At 45.8% G+C, this 19,493-nt stretch overlaps 1 protein-coding gene across 7 annotated transcripts in view; it reads left to right on the top strand.

Moving 5' to 3' along the window:
- The first annotated feature begins 1,305 nt into the window (after positions 1-1,305).
- WWOX (WW domain containing oxidoreductase) overlaps positions 1,306-19,493 on the top strand; it is a 711,319-nt gene continuing 693,131 nt past the window's right edge. For 5 of the 7 annotated variants that reach the window (XM_059153118.1, XM_059153117.1, XM_059153119.1 and 2 more), the window contains exons 1-4: positions 1,307-1,760; positions 7,530-7,594; positions 7,966-8,023; positions 8,454-8,632. In XM_059153118.1, coding sequence (XP_059009101.1) covers positions 1,654-1,760; positions 7,530-7,594; positions 7,966-8,023; positions 8,454-8,632 — 409 coding nt within the window. In that variant the 5' untranslated portion in view covers positions 1,307-1,653. Of the gene's footprint in view, positions 1,761-7,529; positions 7,595-7,965; positions 8,024-8,453; positions 8,633-19,493 lie in introns of all 7 variants that reach the window. The other 2 variants (XM_059153115.1, XM_059153120.1) reach the window with 1 other exon arrangement.

Below are 19,493 nucleotides of genomic sequence, written 5' to 3'. Positions count from 1 at the left end.
CCACGGGAATCCTGGTTGGTAGACTTCCCTTCTGAAACTTCTGCAAGTTTCTAGTTGGGGAATGTTTTAGAAAACAGCTTAGGCAAGGGGCGCCTGGGTGGCTCAGTGGATTAAGCCGCTGCCTTCGGCTCAGGTCATGATCTCAGTGTCCTGGGATCGAGCCCCGCATCGGGCTCTTTGCTCAGCAGGAGCCTGCTTCCTCCTCTCTCTCTGCCTGACTCTCCACCTACTTGTGATCTTTCTCTCTGTCAAATAAATTAATAAAATCTTTAAAAAAAAAAAAAAAAGAAAACAGCTTAGGCAAAACTAAGTTAAAGATACACTTGAAGTTTTTGCTTTTCTTAAGATTTTATTTACTTGACAGAGATCACAAGCAGGCAGGGAGGCAGGCAGAGAGAGAGAGAGGAGGAAGCAGGCTCCCTGCTGAGCAGAGAGCATGACTCGGGCTCAATCCCAGGACCCTGAGATGACGACCTGAGCTGAAGGCAGTGGCTTAACCCACTGAGCCACCCAGGCGCCCCTACACTTCCAGTTTTGACACAGGATATTGATAGCATACTTGCAGGTGCTTCACTTTGTAAATTGGGAGTTTGTTTTAAACCAGGTTGAGTTATAGAGGGCCAAACCTACCAAATCACATTGACTCCTTAATTTATTTCATTCAGTGAACTTGCAGGTCTAGGCATTTCACTAAATGCGAGTAACACAAAGAGGCACATAAGATGTGGTGCTCTGTCAGTGTAGTCAGGAGCAGGCGGATAAGTGGGTAATGGTGGGGCAGCAGTATCGTCTCGGCTGCCAGTTAGTCCCCTGCTCTTCTTTCTTCTAACTGCTCACCTCACGGAGGTGTCGGGTCCAGGAAAGAGATAGTCTATGAACCCTTGGCCCGAATTAAGCTGTTTAGAAACGTTCGCCCCTTATTTATGAACAGAATCGTGCCGCGACTGCGAGCATCTTCTCCAAGACCTGGCTGTTAGAAGGTGCGGGAACTTTGATTTTTCACGTTCCCACGTTTTATAACGTTCACAACAAAGCGTCTGAGTCAGCCTGGGTGATGGGAAGCTCTGGAATCTCTGAGCAGGAGCATCCGGTCTTCATAACGTTCTGAAAGACCGAGATGCCAGAGCCTAGAAAATCAGTGCCCGCATCCCTCATTTCTGCTCCGCTCTGCATGCCTGCCGGGCCTGGCCTACATTTCCCAGGATGCTCATTTGCAGGAGCTCCAGCAGGATTGGTCAGAACAACGCGGAAGTAATTACGGGTCGCTCAGCAACGGGCGGAGTCCTGGGCCAGGACTGGAGGCCCACGCCCCTTCCCTAAGGCCGGGAGGTGGACGAAGCTCAGCTCCATCTCCAGGGTAACGGAGCGTCCGCCGGCTTTTACTTCCAGCCGAGCGGCAGTACGCTCTCCCTCTCGCGCTTTCGCCCGTTCTTCCCAGGCCCCGCCCCTTTTACGCCCGCAGCGGCGAAACGCGGGAGACCTGATTCTAGCTCCCGAGTCCTCGGAGCGGCTCGGGGCGGCGCAGTGCGCAGGCGCGAGCGTTTGGGTCTGGCCGCGCGCGGCGCTTGGTTGAAGCCCGAGTGAGTTCCTGGGCGCGGAGACCCGGCAGCGGGCGACCGAGAGAGTAGGAGACCGAGCGCCTCCTCGGCCGTCATGGCAGCCCTGCGCTACGCTGGCCTGGACGACACGGACAGCGAGGACGAGCTGCCCCCGGGCTGGGAGCAGAGAACCACCAAGGACGGCTGGGTTTACTACGCCAAGTAAGGGGCCGCCGGGGGGCCGCCGGGCCTGGGACGCACCTGGAGGAGGCCGCACCTGGAACCCTGACGGCCTCACGTGCCCGGGACCCCGCGCCGCCTGCCGTGCCACCTGCGCGCGGAGGGGCCCGGGCCGGCGCTCCCGCTCGGCGAGGCCGCGCGAAGTGGACGTGACCGTTCGAGAGCTTCCTCAGGCAGGCTCCCAGGGGCCCGAGGAGGGGTCGGCAGCCTTTCTGGGCCCTGGGTCCTGCGGGGTGTCACCTGGCGGCGCCCCGGCGCGCCCTCTGCTGCTCAGAGGCGGCGCTGCAGGGTGCCATGGGCCCGCAGGCCTTACTCCCTCATCCAGAAAAAAAAAAAAAGAAAAAAAAAAATCAAGAGAAAAAAAGAAAAAAAAAAAAAAAAGCCAGTGCCCAGCTCCCTCCTCCTCGGGGTTCCTGGTCAGGGAGCTAGGAGTATGTATTTTTTAAAATAAATGTCCTAATATTTATGTGTATGTGTATATGCATATATACCTTGGCATATATAGTAGAACTCCAGTAATTCCTGGCAAACTTTTGGAAACACCAGCAGACCCTTTCTCCCTCCCCTTACTGTGCGACTTGGGGCCGTTGAAAGAACTCTCAGTCACCGCTTTTCCACCCGTAAAATGGGTTGACAGAATTTTAATTCAGACACTGTACCTAAAACACTTAGCGTAGATCTGATAAGTGCTCTGCTCAGCAACTTAGCTTTTCTTGCTCTCTCTGCAGCCGTGACAGCACCTCCTAAGCCTCATTAGAAGCACCTGTCGATGGTCCTACATCTAGAAATCAAGAGACCTTCATGCGGCAGACACCCAGCGTGGGGAATCTGTATTGTATAGGCTTTTCCCGTAGGGCAGGTTATCATTTGGCTTTGAGAAGCAGGGTTGTAAATTAGTGATTTTCAGCAGGTGGAAAGCTTAGAAAATACTTTTTCCTTGGTTCCTCCTTCAGAGATTCTCATTCAACTGGTTTGGGCCCTTCCCGCCTCCACTGATATGTTGTAAGATTTCCCCAGGAGATTCTAATCTACCCACGGTTGTGAGCTGCTGCTGTCTTTGGTTGCTTGGTAGAAACACAACCAGGAGGAAAAAAAAAAGAAAAAAAGAAAGATAGACCTTGTTGCGTTTATTCATTCAAGACACACTGGGGTTCTACCACATGCCAGGCTCTTTGCTGGCTGCTGGTTACACTGAGATAAATAAGACCCACTTGTCAGCCGGTCTTGTATGGCAGAGTGACATGTGGCTAGTTCAGTGCAGTGTGTGGCTAGTGAGCAGCAGCTAGCTAATGTGAGGCCTGCGTGAGGAGGTGGGGAGCACCTCGGAGGCTTGGGGAGAGTTGGCACGTGAGCCGGGCCTCAGCAGGAGTAGAAGTGGGCATGTTCAGGGCCAGGAGGGCAGCCCAGGCAGAGGAGACAGTGGAGGCCTCTCTCTGGCCCATGTGCTGGAGCAGGGCTGGGAAGATTGAGGCAGCCGAGGAAGGCCCCGGGTGTGGAGGCCCTTCTGTGCCTCATGGAAGAGCTGGGGCTCCATCGTCAGGACCCAAGGGTCCACTGAAGGCTTGGAGCCAGGGAGTGCCATTGGATTTATATCTTTCGAAAGCCACACTCGCTGTTACCGCTGCCTGGAGATCTATGTGCCCGGTTCCTGGAGAGCTATATGAAGGGCCCTGTCATCTCCCAGACCCGAGGCCTGCCCCTTATCCTCGACCGCTGCACCCTCCTCCCAGCATCTCGTTAGTTATCTGAGTCCTGGTACTTGGCCTTCTCTGTAGTCATCTTTGCCACGTTCCCTTGTTGGCATTCTGCCTTCCTCCCGCAGATTGTAAGCTTCGTGAGGGCAGGCATCTTTTCTTGTTCCCCTCTGAATCCGCTGTGCTTAGCCCCTGTGAGACCTAAGTCCCTGTGGAATGAGTGAATTAATTCCTCCAGTGAAGGGTTCCCTGGGCCTCCCTGAGCAGGTGGCATACGGGTCCCTGGAATGCAAAGGTGCTGTGGCATCCTGAAGGTTAGAGCCCCCCTCTGCCTCCTGCTTTGTGTGGGGCTTACCTTCGTTCTAGCCACTTAGCCTGGGCTCCCTGACTTCCTTTTAAGTTTGCCGGGAGCCTGGTGGTACCCTGGCTCTTCCTCCCTGCCTCCTACTTTCTGTTGAGCGGCCTTTCCCATCTGCTTCCTTCCTCGACGGCATCCAGTGTCTGGGCTCTTCTTTTCTCTAAGTAAGATCAGCACACCCCAGTCAGCACCTCCGAGTGCTTCTGGGGGATTCACGGTGCGTATATGGCCTCCGAAAAGGCTCTCCTTCCTCCCCAGTGTTGGGTCTCCAACTGGCCTGTCTGGCCCTGTTGTTTACATTGAATATAGTGACAAGTTATGGCTGGGTCCTAACTGGGGTCCCCCTCTTCAGTCCCCCTGCCCTCTGTTCTTTAGCTCTCCAGGTGGAAGGATGCCTCTGACTGATCCTAACCCGGGATTCTCACCCATCCCCCTTGATCTCTCCTGATCTACAAGCATCCTAGTCTGTCTTATTTCCACTCTGGAAGGGTCACTTGTCCTCTCTTGGGGTTTGGAAACGGTTAATGGGCTAAAAGAAGACTGCCCTCTGAGTAGTTCCTGTTCTCAGATAGTCTTGCTGCAGCAAGGCCTCCCCCAAGGACAAAGGCTGTAGCTCCCAATGAGAACCCGCTCCCTGACTCATACCTTTGCCCCCTCCTGTCGCGTGGCTTCTTTGGGCCCCTCTTGCTTTCCCATGTGACCCGTGCTGTACTCACAGACCACAAGAGCATGCATGTCCCATGGCTCCAGGGCCCACCAGGCTGAGCTTCCAGGGAGAGGATAGTCGTGCCGCTGAGGGCAGACCTGGCACCAGTGAGAACTGGTGGGCCTTTCTCCCCTCCTTGGCATGGTCCAGAGCAGCGCGTGTGCCCAAGCCAGGTGCTGGGGATGGAGGGACCAGGTCTCAGTGCCTGGGACTCTCGCCACAGTCACCTGGGCGTTCCTGGGCCCTTGAGTCCCAGCCCCCTTTACTTCTGAAGCCTGGGCACTGTGGCAGCCAGAGGGCCGGCCAGCCTTGCCTGGTCAGGAGATGGTTCCCTGGTCCACAGGCTGGCCCTCCTCACAGCCGGCTGTCTGTGTCCAAGTGAACTATGCCTCAGAACAAATTTCTGGAATAACATACTTGAAAGTGATATCCATGTAATGTGGTATGGATTTAATTTTGATCCTTTTGGTTTAAATTAAGATCACTGTTAATTATCTCTTTAAATGACAAAAAGCTTATTGAAAAAGAAAAAATAGAAGAGGGCTCTGTTTAAAGGAGAGGAAGATAACACTTTGGGGACATGTGTCATGATTTTCTGTTCATTACAAAGTCATTTTAGGTTATAATTAAGAATACTTTTTAATTAAGTTTTATATGTGGGTATTTATTTAAGTTAATGCTTCTGTCTGAAAGGCACAGTTCTTAGTTTTTCACAAATGTTAACTCATTGAGTCCTTAGTAACCCCAAGGAGTAGATGCTATTATCCCTATTTTATAGATGGGGAAACTGAGGCACAGGGAGGTTAAACACCTCTTTAAGTGCACATGGCTGGTGAATGGGAAAGCCAGAACTCATGAGCATTTGGGCTCTGAAATCCTTATTACCAAATTATGTACTTTTCTCTGTGTCAGGCCTGAGGTTCACCCTCAGGGACACTGCGTCCTTCAGGGGACAGTTGGTGATGTCTGGAGACATTTTCTGTTGCCACAACTGTGGTATATTGGCATCTAGTAGGTAGATCCCGGGGATGCAGCTAATCGTCCTGCAGGGCACAAGACAGCCCCCACAGCAGAGAGCCGTCTGGCTTAAATGTCAGGACTGCCAGTGGTCGGAAACCCTGACTTAGGCATTTTCTGTCAAAGTCAAAAACATGGGGATGACAATGTTTATCTTGTTTTTTTTTTTTTTAATGTTTTTCAGGACCGAAAAAAAAAAAAATGTTCTCAGCGAATTTTCCAACTCCTTCGGAAAGCATCTCTTCATTCCGCCCGTTTCCATTTGGGCGACTCCATAGGCCAGGCCCAGGGCTAGGTGTCTGGGCTTCAGCTGCACGGGGGGCCTGCTCCCAGGGGCACTTTGTGGATTCTTGAGGGCAGGTGTTTTTGGCTCAAAGCTCAATTTGCTGCCTGCATGTGGGATGCAAACTACTTTTAACACCAGGCAGAGGAAAATGTAAAATCACATTTGTAAACTTTTCTCGAAGAAGCATGAGGAGGAAAGCAAAGCAAAGAGCAGGAGCGGTGTATGTCATTGCCGGCGTCTGGCTTGTTTGCTCACTGTTCCTTCAGTTCGCAAGGAGAGGCAGGGCTTGTGTCCACAAGGAGCAGCTTATCCTTCCCGGGGGCTTAGGCTCTCCCTTTTCGCAAGTAGGATTTTGTGGTGGTTGACATACGAGTAGACGTTGGTCCTTGCTGCTGATACCCTGCGTTTGTACAGTGACCTCATTGTTTGCCTGTCACTGTCACAAATAGTGTGTCCCTTACCTTTCTTCCAGCAGCCCCGTGAGGTGGATATGTGGGGCCAGGGAGACTGGCTGACTGATTATAGGTGTACGGGAGCCCAAGCCTTTGCCTCCTGAGTCCAGTGTCGACAGGGCTGTGGAACCCACCACTGAGAGTTTGCAAACAGACCTGAAGCCTGCAGTTCCCCAAAACACCTTGCTTGGCACGTGTAAAATTCTACTGCAGATTTGTGCTTTATTTGTTCTCTTTAAAGTAACTGGTAGGGAAGGCATATTCAGATTTCATCATCTAGATGTCGGTGATTAATTAATATTTTCTACTTTGGCATGAGTATGTGGAGTTTTAGAAGTTCAACCTCCCCTGTGAATGCCTCTTGCAACAGCCGGCTGCTTCTCTGATGAAGTATTTTTATGTTTTTCTTGATTCTTTATCACCTGTTGACAGGTATTCTCTTGTCTGTTATTGACTGATGATTTTAATTATAACTTTATTTGCTGTTAGAGGAGATGCTGAATTTACCACAGAAATAAGACTAGTTTGTGTATTTGATTTGTTTAAAATAATAGGTAGCACTTTTGATGGTATTTTATATGTCAGGTGCTGTGTTCTGCCCTTTATATACCTTATCATAGCAATTCCTGGAGATGAGTTTTAGGATCATTTCCATTTTGCAGATAGGTAAACTGAGGCTCTGAAGTTGAGTAACTTGCAGTGAAGTGACCTATTCTAAAGGCATTCTTAAATACCTCTTGGGAGCAATTAGGAGTCAGTGCTTAAAACACTTCAAAGTTATATCTGTGGAAAGAGTAAATACTTAAGATTAATATTATAGCTAAACGATGTCTAAATATCAGTATCATAAAGTAGACTGATGTTTGTTCATCTCTCCTGAAATAAAACGAAAACAAATGCAAAACATCTCTGGATATTCTGAGTGATTCACTAAGCTTCCTAAAGTTGACCCAAGGGGTTCCCGTCCGCTTCTCTTTCTCGTCCTCCACAGCCTGCTCACAGAGTCAGGCTTTCAGGAGATTTCCTCGGGCTGCTTCTCCTTCCCATCCAGGGAATTGGACCAGAGCATTTATGTTCTGAATATGTCTTTTCTGAACTCTGGCTTTACTTCTCTTGGGAAATAGTGTTGTTTGGGCAGGGGAGGGGGGAAGCAATGCCTTGATTAATTTTTAGTAGTGTAACCTTCATTTACTATTTTTTTGTGGAGTTTTAACTTTTTTTTTTTCTTTTTTAAACAGTCATGCTGAGGAGAAAACCCAGTGGGAACATCCAAAGACTGGAAAAAGAAAACGAATAGCAGGAGGTTTGTATGTAGTTGTCATAAAGCAAAGAACCTTGCATTTAAAGCATTAATTAGATAGCAAAACTGTCAGGGGACAGACAGGTTGCTCTGTCATTTCTGGAAGGTTCTCTAGGAGGGAGCCATCAAGGAATCGGGCTCTCTTTCGGAGCTCATGGGATATGGCAGAAGGCGGCAGTGAGAGAGGGGTGGAGTGGTGAGGGTGATTTCTCTTGGGCTTTTTGTAACAGCCACAGTTGCTACACATGGCCCGAGTTGGCCCAGCATGGCTGCTGGTCGGTGGGAAGGGCTTTGGGGCAGGGGCTGGAAGGGCACGGGCCTCTGTGTGCCCCATCCCTGCCGCATGTAGACCTGTCAGTCTTCCTGTGTTTCAGATTTGCCATATGGATGGGAACAAGAAACTGATGAGAACGGACAAGTTTTTTTTGTCGAGTAAGTGTCTATATAGAAACTCAGTCATTTTGGTTTTCAGTAAAAATTTCAGTAGTAATTTTCAGTAGAAATTACAACAAATTTTACAAATTTCTTGTAAAAGTAATATACCTCGAAGCTAGAAAAATATATAGTATATAACTGTAATCTTACCAGTAGGAATAACTACTTTTAATTGTTTTAAATTTATTCTCCAAGTCTGTTTTTCTTCAAAGAAAAAAAAGGTAGGGAGTGTGCTTTGTGAATTGTGTAGGACCCTGTCCTTCTCCAGTAAAGTTTTGTGAACATTTTCTCCTGTATATATTTTTCAAGACAGTGGTGCTGAATGGCCGTGGAGTATCATTTTGTACAGATGTACTGTAATTTGTCAGCGCACCTACTGGGCATTGATGTTGTTAAGTTCCTGCGTAACTCCTCCTTTTCTCTGCAGCCATATAAATAAAAGAACCACCTATTTGGACCCGAGACTGGCATTCACGGTGGATGATAACCCTACGAAGCCAACCAGCAGGCAGAGATACGACGGCAGCACCACCGCCATGGAGATCCTCCAGGGCCGCGACTTCACCGGCAAAGTGGTCGTGGTCACTGGAGCTAATTCAGGAATAGGTAGGCCATTCCTTACAGTCGTTGTGATTTTTTCGTCCCTGCTGTCTTGAAATCCACTTGAATTTGAACTACAATGAAATCTTTTAGAGTGATTCTCTAATGTAAACATGTATTTATAGTCTTTCCTGCTACTGTTTTGTTAAGATCCTGGCCTCCTTTTTAAAACCTCACTCTTCTCGTGGAAGGCCGTGGAGGGGCTGACCTTGAATTCTCTGAGAGCTGAACACTCAGCAAAAGACTGTGGCTGTTCTTATTCAGGCATTAGAGACAACAGCTTCCGTCCAAGGGTTTCCAGCCTGGTCTGTGTGGTGTCTGGACACATTTCAGTGACCTGGGTTATTGAAACCAAAATTGATTGGTAAGGGATGGACCATCAGGAGCGACAGCCTATTCATGACTTTGGAACAAAGGATACTGCAGGTTTCAGCTGGTCACTGAGAGTATCATTTTCATTTGGTAACAGGATCTTGTTTCTCTCTAAAGTTGGGGAATTAGTCCTTGTCTTAACCTCTGGATTGACTGTTTGAACCACCAGTTTAACTGCAGTGACCGGCACAGGTGGATGGCTTCAGAGGCCGTCCTTGCTGTAGTGAACAAGGCTGCTAGAAGGAACAGGCAGAGCAGATGCTGGGGCAAGAGCTTTCCACGTGGTTTTAGTCTTACTTTGTTTTGATCCATTGACATCAGCATCTGTACCTGTAAGAACCAGACTGCTTCGAGTAAGGATTTGCATCTTCAGGTTAATTTACATAGACGAAACAAAGTACACTGGGCTGTTTCTGGCAATTTCTCCCTGCCCTTTGACCCTTCGCAGCTCCCCCACGGCCCCCCTTCTTGGCCTTCTCTTTCATAAGCTTTGTCTTTTCATGCCTTCGTGCACCTCCTGCGCTGTCTCCTTTCTCCATCCTTCTTCACTGTCAGGGACCCCTTCTCGAACCTCCTCAAGCATTCCCGGCATCATCAGGGGAAGCGCAGGAGGTGAAAATACATTCTTAGAGGAACAGCTGTTGCATTGCAGAGGCTCTACGCTCTGAACAAGCAGCTGTCCCGGAGTAGAGCTCTTGACTGCACTCGTCTGAAGGCGGAGAGGCAAATGGAATTTAAAAAAAAATAATAAATAAGAAAAGGAAAGGGATTTATTTAAAACCAACTCTCAGACCTCACCCTAGGCTCAGAATATGTTCAGTCCAATTTTCTGAACTTCTGATTGGGGTGGGATTCTATATAATCATCATTGATATAGAAACTGATGATGCTGTATTAAAAATAACGACTGGTTCCTCAGTCACTCAGGAAACACTGCATTGTGTTGGTTGCATTGATGGCTCCTCTATGAGGGTGTGGACCAATACAGTGGAGAATAGTTGAGACAAAATAAGTACTTAAGGACTAAGTAAAACATCTCTTTTTATTTAACACTCAGCTAACCAGAAAATTACCTAAAAGATCTCATTCTTTTACTCTTCCAGCAAGACAGTTTTTTCCTTTAATTAGTAAGATACATGACTGCTGGTTATGTTCTGCATAAGGGTTCCAGCTTTGTTCTGTCTGATGTCAGAGAGCGGACCTCAGATGCCCCCTAATGCCCCGCCAGAAATCGGCAGCAGCAGACTCAGGACTTTGTGATCCGGGACTAGCTGAGTTGGTTCAGAACATCCAAAGAGCTTTGTGTCGTTGGTTCTCTAATCATAAAGGGGAGGGGGTTCCGAAGCATCAAGAATAAACGTGTTATTCGATGGAACCGCTTTGAGTAAACTCCGTGTCTCTGCACTGCTCCCTGAAGCGCCTCTCAGCTTCCTCATTCTCGAAGATCTTTCCTTTCTGACATCCATAGTTGACTTGGCAGACACTGCAAGCAGGTTCTGTGGTCCAGTTGGATGGGGTGTGCCAAACCCTAAAGCTTAGAGCAGGAGGAATGTCCCGAAGGTCTGGGGCCACGGGCCCTTCCTATTCAATCTCCCGCACACTCCCGGCCGCCCCCCCCCCCCCCCCGCTCTGGCCCCTCCCTCAGAGATTGCTTGTAGCACTTCTGCTCACCCCCTACCTGCTCCTCTCTTGGGAAGTATAGGTCTTGGTGGGTGTGGAAGATTTTTATTCTTGATTTTTGAAACAATACTGCACTGAAAATTCTAAGCAAGCAAATCCTTGCGAATCACTTTCAGTCTGCAGCAGTGGTTTCGGGCTTAAAGACCAGAGGCTGGAGATGGGCACGCGGCTTTTCAGTGTTGCCGAGTTCACTCTTGTATCCTGCGTTCCTGCCTTAGAAAGTGTCCTTGCCCAGGTAGGCTGTGGCTTCTAGATAAAGTCCTTCCTTCTCCTGGACTATGAAACATGTCCATTTATAAATTGCAGTAACCGCTTTTCTGCCCATTTCAGATGAAGTAACTGAATGCAGAGTGAATCGGGCGCCTTCACTTCCAGGACGTGCGGGCGCTCCGGAGTCATCTTCTTCCCGAGCTTTAATAGTGCTGGTGTCCACTTTTCCTTTTGCCGTTCACAGGAGCCTGATTTCTGTGTAGTAGCTGTTCAGCCTTTAGCCTTGTGGACGTCTCTTCTCTTTGAAGTAGAGTGGGCTGCCACAGAGCATACCAGTACTTACTGGCATGGTGGCTCTAAGGCTAAAAACGTAGGTAACCTGGTTTGCTTTGCAAAGGCTGATTTATAAACCCGGCGTTCCCAGTAATTATTTTTAATTTTTTAAATTCTCTACAGGCATTGCTTTGTTGGAATGGCTGTCAGTGAGGCTGTGTCCGCGGTGGGAGGGGAAGGTCAGGTGGTAAGAGGGGACACCTCCCTTGATGAGCTTCAGTGTTTAATTAGGATGCTCCCCCCCCCCCCCCCTTGATGTGACCTCTGGGCAGATGTTGTGTTACTGTCTTCCTCGTCTGGCTGTAAGTGATTGGAAGCTGTAGTTAGAGTTTTCAGTAGTTTGTGGTACTAAGGCAGTTAGAGGAATTCCCACTTAATTCAGGTCAAAAAGATCAGGGTGATTCAGGAAGATAGAAGGATTCTGAGGAGATGTCAGAATAAAGCGTTAGGAGTTCATGAAATCTTTGTTTTTACACTTAAATTCTGCAACTAGTTATTGCTGTTGTTTGGCTGTCTGGATGGGGGGTTGGCAGACACTGGCTCATGGGCTAAATCAGACTGTTGTCTGATGTTGTAACTAAAGTTTTATTGGAACGTAGCCACGCCCATTTATTTCCATTTATTTCTGTGGCAGTTTTTATGCTTTCAGCAAAATTGAGTAATTACGGTGAGATGGTATGGCCTGCAAAGCCTAAAATACTTAACTATCTGGCCCTTTATAGAGAAGGCCCCTGCATTAGAGGATGTAATCTCTTTCAAAGTAAGATCACCCCAACATTCTCTAAAGTAGCCCCAATTTAGATAACATTTAGATAAATTCGATGCCCCAGGCCACAGGAAGCTTTTGGTGGCGCACTCTGTGTAACTGTTAGGGACATCCCACCAGTGGCTTGCACTGCTTGCTTCAGCTCTGTCCCCTTCTTTAGGGAGCTGTAAACATTCACATGTCGCCTCCTCAGAAACTAACACTTCTCCCCTTGACCTCTGTTCAACCAGTGTTCTAAACCCGAAGACCTTTATAGATTGAGAGCTGTAGCTTGGACCGCTCTCTGGAGATCAGCATCTCAGTATCCAGGGGGAAGTCATCTCTTCACCCAAACTTCTGCTAGCAAATCCAGGAGGCCCGGAACCTCACAGTCCCAACTGCTAACCAGTAGAGACGAGGGAGGAACTGATTTCTGTCTGTGCTCAACGTAGCATGGAGCAGGAAGGGGGCAGGTGTGTTGCGACTCTGGACTTAGCGACTTGCGTGATGGCTCTGATTTGGTGAAAATGAGTGGACACGGATTGAACCATTCTTTACTGGGGATAATATTAAATACAAGCCTTGCCAAAAAGTCTCGGGAGAGGGACTGTTTTAGGTTAGGCCATTTCCCATCATGGAGGATCCCATAACTATTTTTCTAGACTTAGCCTGTCAGTTGCACTGATTTGTCTCTGTATTTAAATAGGTGAGTAGAAAGTGCTGCTGGCTTGCATCCGAGGGCTGACAGGTGCTCATCAAAGGCAGGATTCTTCTCATGAGGGGTTAATTGAATGCCTCAGTGTGGGACAGCACCTACCCTGTTGATGGTCTCCTGTTAGCAGGGCCTTTTGTTGGAATTTACAGTCTGTCGCAGCGGGCATACAGAATTACCATCACATTTACGGAGTGAAATCGAGGTTTCGTCAAATGTCCATTTAAAGACTAGTAACAAGGGGTGCCTGGCTGGCTCAGTCGGTAGAGCATGTGACTCTTGATCTTGGGGTCATGGGTTTGTGTCCCACATTGAGTATAGAGATTACTTAAACAAAAGTTTTTAAAGAAAGGAAAGTAAGAAGTATGAGCAAATTAAATATTTTCAGTGTAATGTTTATTGGCAATGATGATAAAACTTTATCCTTGCAGTCTTAAACCACCAGTGGTTACAATTTGACTTTTAAATCCCTCTCAGGATTTATTCAGGATGAAAAATTCCTTTGGCCTTTTGACCCTTCCTATCGCTGGGCTGCATCAGTGTCATGACTTTAGATCTAGGATAGCCTGGTTTGGTTTCGATTTTTGAGCCAGAGGACCCATTACCAGGAACAGAACTTTTTTCCCTGAACAAATACAAGCTGGCCACTTGGGTCTATACCAGTGAAATGTATTTTAGGACCGACACTTCATTTTCTGGTATTTTTGTAATGTAATCCCCTTGCTAAGTTTTATTACATAGATTCTAATTGTGTATATTTATTTAAACATCAGAATTGATATCTTTTAAACATAAAATGTACATGCTCAAGCATGGCAGTTACCCCTAAATTTGTTCTCCTTGAAACAAAATGAAGGTATCAGATTTCCTTGTAGGAATCCCAAAATGATAGTATAATGTTGAAATTGCTTTTTTTGGCTTTGCGAGCCCATTTTTTAAAGCTTGGGGTCTTGTTCCTAAATCATGTATTTAAATTATAGCATGAAACGTAGTTACCATGTTCTTTTATCCTGCTAATGACCACCATGATGAATTTAGATCTGGAGTAAATTCTACCTGTTCTGCAGTAATACAGGAAGAGTGCTTTTCTTTATGTAGAGGAGTGTATTCATTCTTAAGATTTTTAAAGATTTTTTTTTTTTTTGACGGACAGAGATCACAAGTAGGGGGAGAGGCAGGCAGAGAGAGGAGGAAGCAGGCTCCCTGCTGAGCAGAGAGCCTGATGCAGGGCTGATCTTAGGACCCCAGGATCATGATCTGAGCCAAAGCCAGAAGCATTAACCCACTGAGCCACCAGGTGCCCCCATTCTTAAGATTTTTAAACCCACACTTCAAAATGAGGAGCTTCCTTTATACTTTCAGTTCTTTGCTCTCTTTTCCATACCTAGTGTTACTAAATTTTGCCTTCTATCCTAAACTATGTGTTGACCTTTTTTTTTCCCCCCTCTCAGTAATTCTAAAAGATCCCATAAATCTGAGGCCATAGGCTACCTTACAGTCATTTTCTTGGTCAAAACCTGCTCATACGGGATCATTACACTTGGGATCCTGATGCCTGATGGCAGTTTCCTTTCTGATTGTCAACAAGACTCAGAATAATGGGATCTTGGCATTTATCTTCTTTTTAAGAACCTGTGCTCGTTAGTAGAAGGAAAATTTCTAGAAGTAATCTAAATAACCTTTTGGGGATATATTAAATTAAGAATATTTGTGACCAGTGGGGCACATGGTTGGCTCAGTTTCAGTTCAGGTCGTGATGTCATAGTACTGGGACTGAGCCCTCTGCTGCTCCACGCTCGGCAGGGAATCGGCTTGAGACTCCTTCTCTGTCCCTCGGCCCTCCCTTAGCTCACTTGCTTTCTCTCTAAAATAAGTAAATAAAACTTAAACCCCAAAGCTCCAAACATTTGTGACCACTCTTTTATGCTAGAATATATCCGTATATTACAAGTAAAAATTTAAAAATTATTTTGTTCTGAGATGCTCTTGAGATTTTTGGCAGTATTGGAAAAAGTCCTGGAATGATACTACCTAAAACTGAAAATTAGTACCTTATGAATTAAGCAACCATTTTGCAGTTCAATATTCTTAGACATTGAATATCCATGGAGATTGTGTGGTCTGGTTCAGAGTACATGGAATTGAATATTTGTGGAAACCTTAAGAGTATCAGAAAAGGTGCTCCTGGGTGGCTCAGTTGGTGAAGCATCTGCCTTCAAGGTCAGGTTGTGATGTCAGTGTCTGGCTCCCTGCATCAGGGAGTCTGCTTCTCCCTCTCCCCCTCCCCATCTTCCTACCTGTGTTGTCTCTCTCTCTCTCTCTTTCATATAGTAAATAAAATCTTTTTTTCTCATGTTCAGTTAGCCACTGTATACGGCATCATTAGTTTTTGATGTAGTGTTCAGTGATTCATTAGTTGCTTATAACGCCAGTGCTCCTCCCCACTCTGCCCTCCTTAATACCCTTCTCCTGGTTACCTCATTCCCTCAGTCCCCTCCCTTCTGTAACCCTCAGTTTGGTTCCCGGAATCCAGAGGTTCTCATGGTTTGTCTCCCTTCCTGATTTCTTGCCACTCAGTTTTCCCTCCCTTCCCCTGTGGTCCTCTATGCTGTTCCTTGTGTTCCACATATGAGGGGGACTATATTATAATTGTCTTTCTCTGCTTGACTTACTTCACTCGGCATCATCCCCTCCAGTTCCATCCATGTCGATGCAAATGGTGGGTATGCATCCTTTCTGATGGCTGAGTAATATTCCATTGTTTGCTGCTTCTCCTTCTGCTCCTCTCCTTGCTCATGCTCTCAGACTCTGTCTCAAGTAAATAGTAAATAAAATCTTAAAAAAAAAAAAGTATCAGTGAAGTTATGTATCCAAAGGAAGAGACCAACTGAAATATTCTAATGACCCTCATCATTGGTAATCATATATAAAAATCATTTAAATAAGTATATATAAGTATATATATGTATAATGCTATATAAATTATATATATGTATCTGATTAGAGCTCATGCTTGTCGTATGAGAAGAGTTGAACTTCACACTTATATGTAGGTTTAGGATTTCATTGATTAGGGTGACTGTATAATGAAGGGATTGTGGAAGCCCTTGTTCAGTGACAGAATGGTTCAAGATCATCATTTAAAGTGAATATCTAAAAAATAAGACTTTTACCCTGATTTGAAATTACAGGTATGAAAATCTGGAAATTATTTTATGTAATATCCAATTCAAGTAGTTAGATCTTCTGGTTTTACTAGAGTAGCATAGCCATGGTCCTGAGAAGTTAGCCCGAGAAAGGTATTCCTACAGTTCTACCTTCCCTCCGCTAGAGGGCTCTGTTGCTCTGTGGTACAGTCAAACAAAAGCCCTGGTGTCTCAATATAGTTTTCTTCCTCAGCTGGTCTTGCTTTCATTTTTTTTGAAATAATGCCTTTTACTTTCCTAACATATCTTTTAGGCCTTGTACTTCTTGGTGAAATAGTTCAAACTGAAGACCGTTAACCAGTGTCATGTTTGTTTCTTTTTCCTTTTCTCTCTCTCTCTCTCTTTTTTTTTTTTTTTGGTTTTTGGTTTTTGTATAAAATGCCAAGGGTGAAGAGATCCCTTTAATAAAAAGGTCCATTGTATTCAGGGAGCAGCCTGTTCTGCCAAATTACACAAGGGCATGTGTTTTTGTGACATTATTGGTTTTGAGTGTGCTGGCCTATCAATAATGTGGTTTTATTTTTCCCCCTAAGTGGAAATTGTAATATTTAAATATTAATGCCTCTGTTTAAGGTTCATTTAGAATGCCTTGGTGATCTTAGAATTTATTTGAAGAATATAGAGTTTCCTTGCCCCTGCCACCCTAGCCTCACCCAGCATTATATAATTTGTTTGTAATTAGACTGTTTATTAATAATGTGTTTTTGTACTAGAAGGAAATGTGTCCTTTTGGACTCAGTATGTGTTTCTTAAATCAGAGAGGCCCTATGAAACCAAATACTTAATATGAAGCAAGTAGCCAGTGTTCTGTGCATACAAGATCTTAAGGGGTGTGATTTTTATTTTGGCTCTATAACTAAAGTTTGAGGCAACCCATTAATTGCATGCTTCAGCTCTCAAACAGAAATTTGGCCCAGGAAAGGAAACACTTTTGGCTTTATAGAGCTGCTTATTTTCAAATTTTCAATGGGGACTGGATAAATACGCTATGTTACATACTTTTATTTGTATGGTGCGTTTTTCTCAGCAGCTTGTTTTTTCTCTCCTGAAAACGAAAGAACCTTGAAAGCATTGTTGAATATACTTGTAACATCACAAAACGATTTCGCCAGGTTAAAGATATCTTGGTCATCCGTATGCAGATGTGTCTGTTGTTTGTCAAATAAAAACTGTTAACATGAGATGGTTATCCTGGGAATTATTACAGATTTCATAATAAAAGGCATGCTGCCAGTTGAAACCCTGTGGACCCTCGCATTTTCCGTACGATGCGGCCCATGTGCTTTCCCGCCCTTATGGCAGCCTGTCCACAAACTATTGAGACACCCGTCCTTAGCGTTTTCCAGAATAATCTCTGGGGGTCACCAGAAGGGCCTTTTTACAAAGCTCTCTTGAATTGAAGTCTCTGGTAGATGGGTCGAAATTCCAAAAGCAGGGGTTTCTTGCCTACATTTTTTATATTCCTTTGGCTTACTGGATAACTCTACATGTCCTGATCTGTGCAAGCCCAACTAAATGAGCTGAAGAGGAAGTGTCCTCTTACCTAACGACTCGTGTGACATGGTCGGAATCTAGACGTTTCACATCTGTGAGCTAGTTGTTCTTCAGGAGTGCTGCTCGGTGTTCTGGGTCCTCGTTGGAAGCCACGTTCCCATCGTGCTATCTCTGAAAGCAAATCAGGGTTTCCTAAGTGGACTCGGAGAAGATCTAAGATTGTGTGCTTGTGCAGTCGAGAGCAGGGGAGAATGGGAGAGAGTGTTTGTGTGCGTGATGTGGCGGCGGCGACGGGAGGAAGCGCATGTTCCAGCGCTTTTCATGTTTCTCGAGGGTTGAGGGAAGGCTAGCAAGGTGGTGGGAGTTAGGCCTTTCTTGGGACGGAATTATCTCTTACAAAGAGGACCAAAATCGGAATCAAAGCAGTTTCTTGTGTAGTTGTTGAGAAATGAAAGTGAAAACTAATAGGATATTTTTCCTTTTCACTCTTACCTGTAAAATGTACTTAATTATTCCAAATTGGTACGTATTGATTACTGTCATGTTCTCTCATATCGACAGCTCTTTAGAATTCACAAAGATTCGGGACGCCTGCGTGGCTTAGATGGTTAAACATCTGCCTCGGGCTCAGGTCATGATCTTGGGGTCCTGGGATTGAGACCAGAGAGAGTCTGCTTCTGTCCCTCTCCACACTCCCCACCCCTGCCAGCCTGTGCTCTCTCTCACTCTTAAATAAATGAAATCTTTAAAAAAAAAAAAAAAAGAATTCAAAAAGATTCCACATAGGTCTGTCTTATCTCTCACCCCAGTGTTCACAGCTGTCTAAAACTGAGTCAGAATGAAAGCACAGAGAGGTGAGGTAACATGCCTGAGATCACACAGCTCTTGAGTTGTGGGTTGCAGGACTAGAACAGAGATCTTCGGGCCCTGTGCCTGGGCCCTCTCCATTCTGCTTGCTGCCTTCTTGCTCCAAGAAATAGTGCACGGTCCTGACCAAGCTCTTCCCAAGCAGCTCATCCAGTGTGAAATCAAACTGATTTTCACAAGTCTGTGAAAGCCAGCTCTGTGGCGGGCTGTGTGCAAGGTGTGGTGTCTGTAGGGAGGATTGAGGCACGTGTGATCTCTGCTGCTCGATCTGCAGTGACAGTTTCTCTGCTGAATCCCTCTTTGCTGTAGTAAACTAGGTATTGGGGAAGAGTTATGGGGGGTTGGAGCTGGCATTTTCAAGCTCATATATATGCCAAGTGTTGGGCTAGGTTAGCTTTATATGCCTTCACATTTAAGTACTTTAAAATTATTTGTTATTGGTATAAATTCCTTATGAAAAACTTAGAATGTGCAGATAAGTAAAAATAAAAAGATGAACGTAAGAAAAAAAAAACCTGACCCCAAATTCTTACCATCCAGACATAACTTAATACTCAGCACATGCGATTCTGAGCATTTTTCCCTTTCCTTCCCTTCTGTGATTTTTCTGTTTATTTTAATTTTGATTTTTTATTTTTTAAAAGATTTTATTTATTTGACAGAGAGAGACAGCAAGAGAGGGAACACAAGCAGGGGGAGTGGGGGAGGGAGAAGCTCCCACTGAGCAGGGATCCTAACTCGGGGCTCAATCCTGGGACCCCCTGGGATCATGACCTGAGCCAAAGGCACATGCTTAAGACTGAGCCACCCAGGTGCCCCTGATTTTTCTGTTTAACTGTGGAACATGACCACCTTTCCCTGCCATTAAATATTGGCAACATCTTAAGGGACTGGATGGGATTTTCTTAATACAGTGTTTACCGTTCTCCCACTGTGGCACATTTGGGTGAATTTCAGCTTTTTGTGATAGCTGTCAAATGCAGATGAACATTTTGTAATTATACGTTTGTACCTATCCATGACTCTTCTCTAGTTTTATTTTCTGCAAGTGGAATTGCTGAATCAGGGGGTTTGTTCCCAAAACTTAATACCTTGATCTGTTTTTCATCGCCCCACACCCTTGGAAACATGGACTGATTTGAATGCTCTTTTGCCCCACGTCCTTGCCAGCGCTGGAGGTTAGCTGTCCTTTCTCTAAAGTGTCCCTTGCATCTGCATGTCTCTGATTATTAGTAAGATTGATCAGCT

This window comes from Mustela lutreola, chromosome 16, assembly GCF_030435805.1.
Source record: "Mustela lutreola isolate mMusLut2 chromosome 16, mMusLut2.pri, whole genome shotgun sequence".
Taxonomy (NCBI): domain Eukaryota; kingdom Metazoa; phylum Chordata; class Mammalia; order Carnivora; family Mustelidae; genus Mustela; species Mustela lutreola.
The sequence above is the reverse complement of the archived record's forward strand: the minus strand, read 5'-3'. Positions and strand labels throughout refer to the sequence as shown.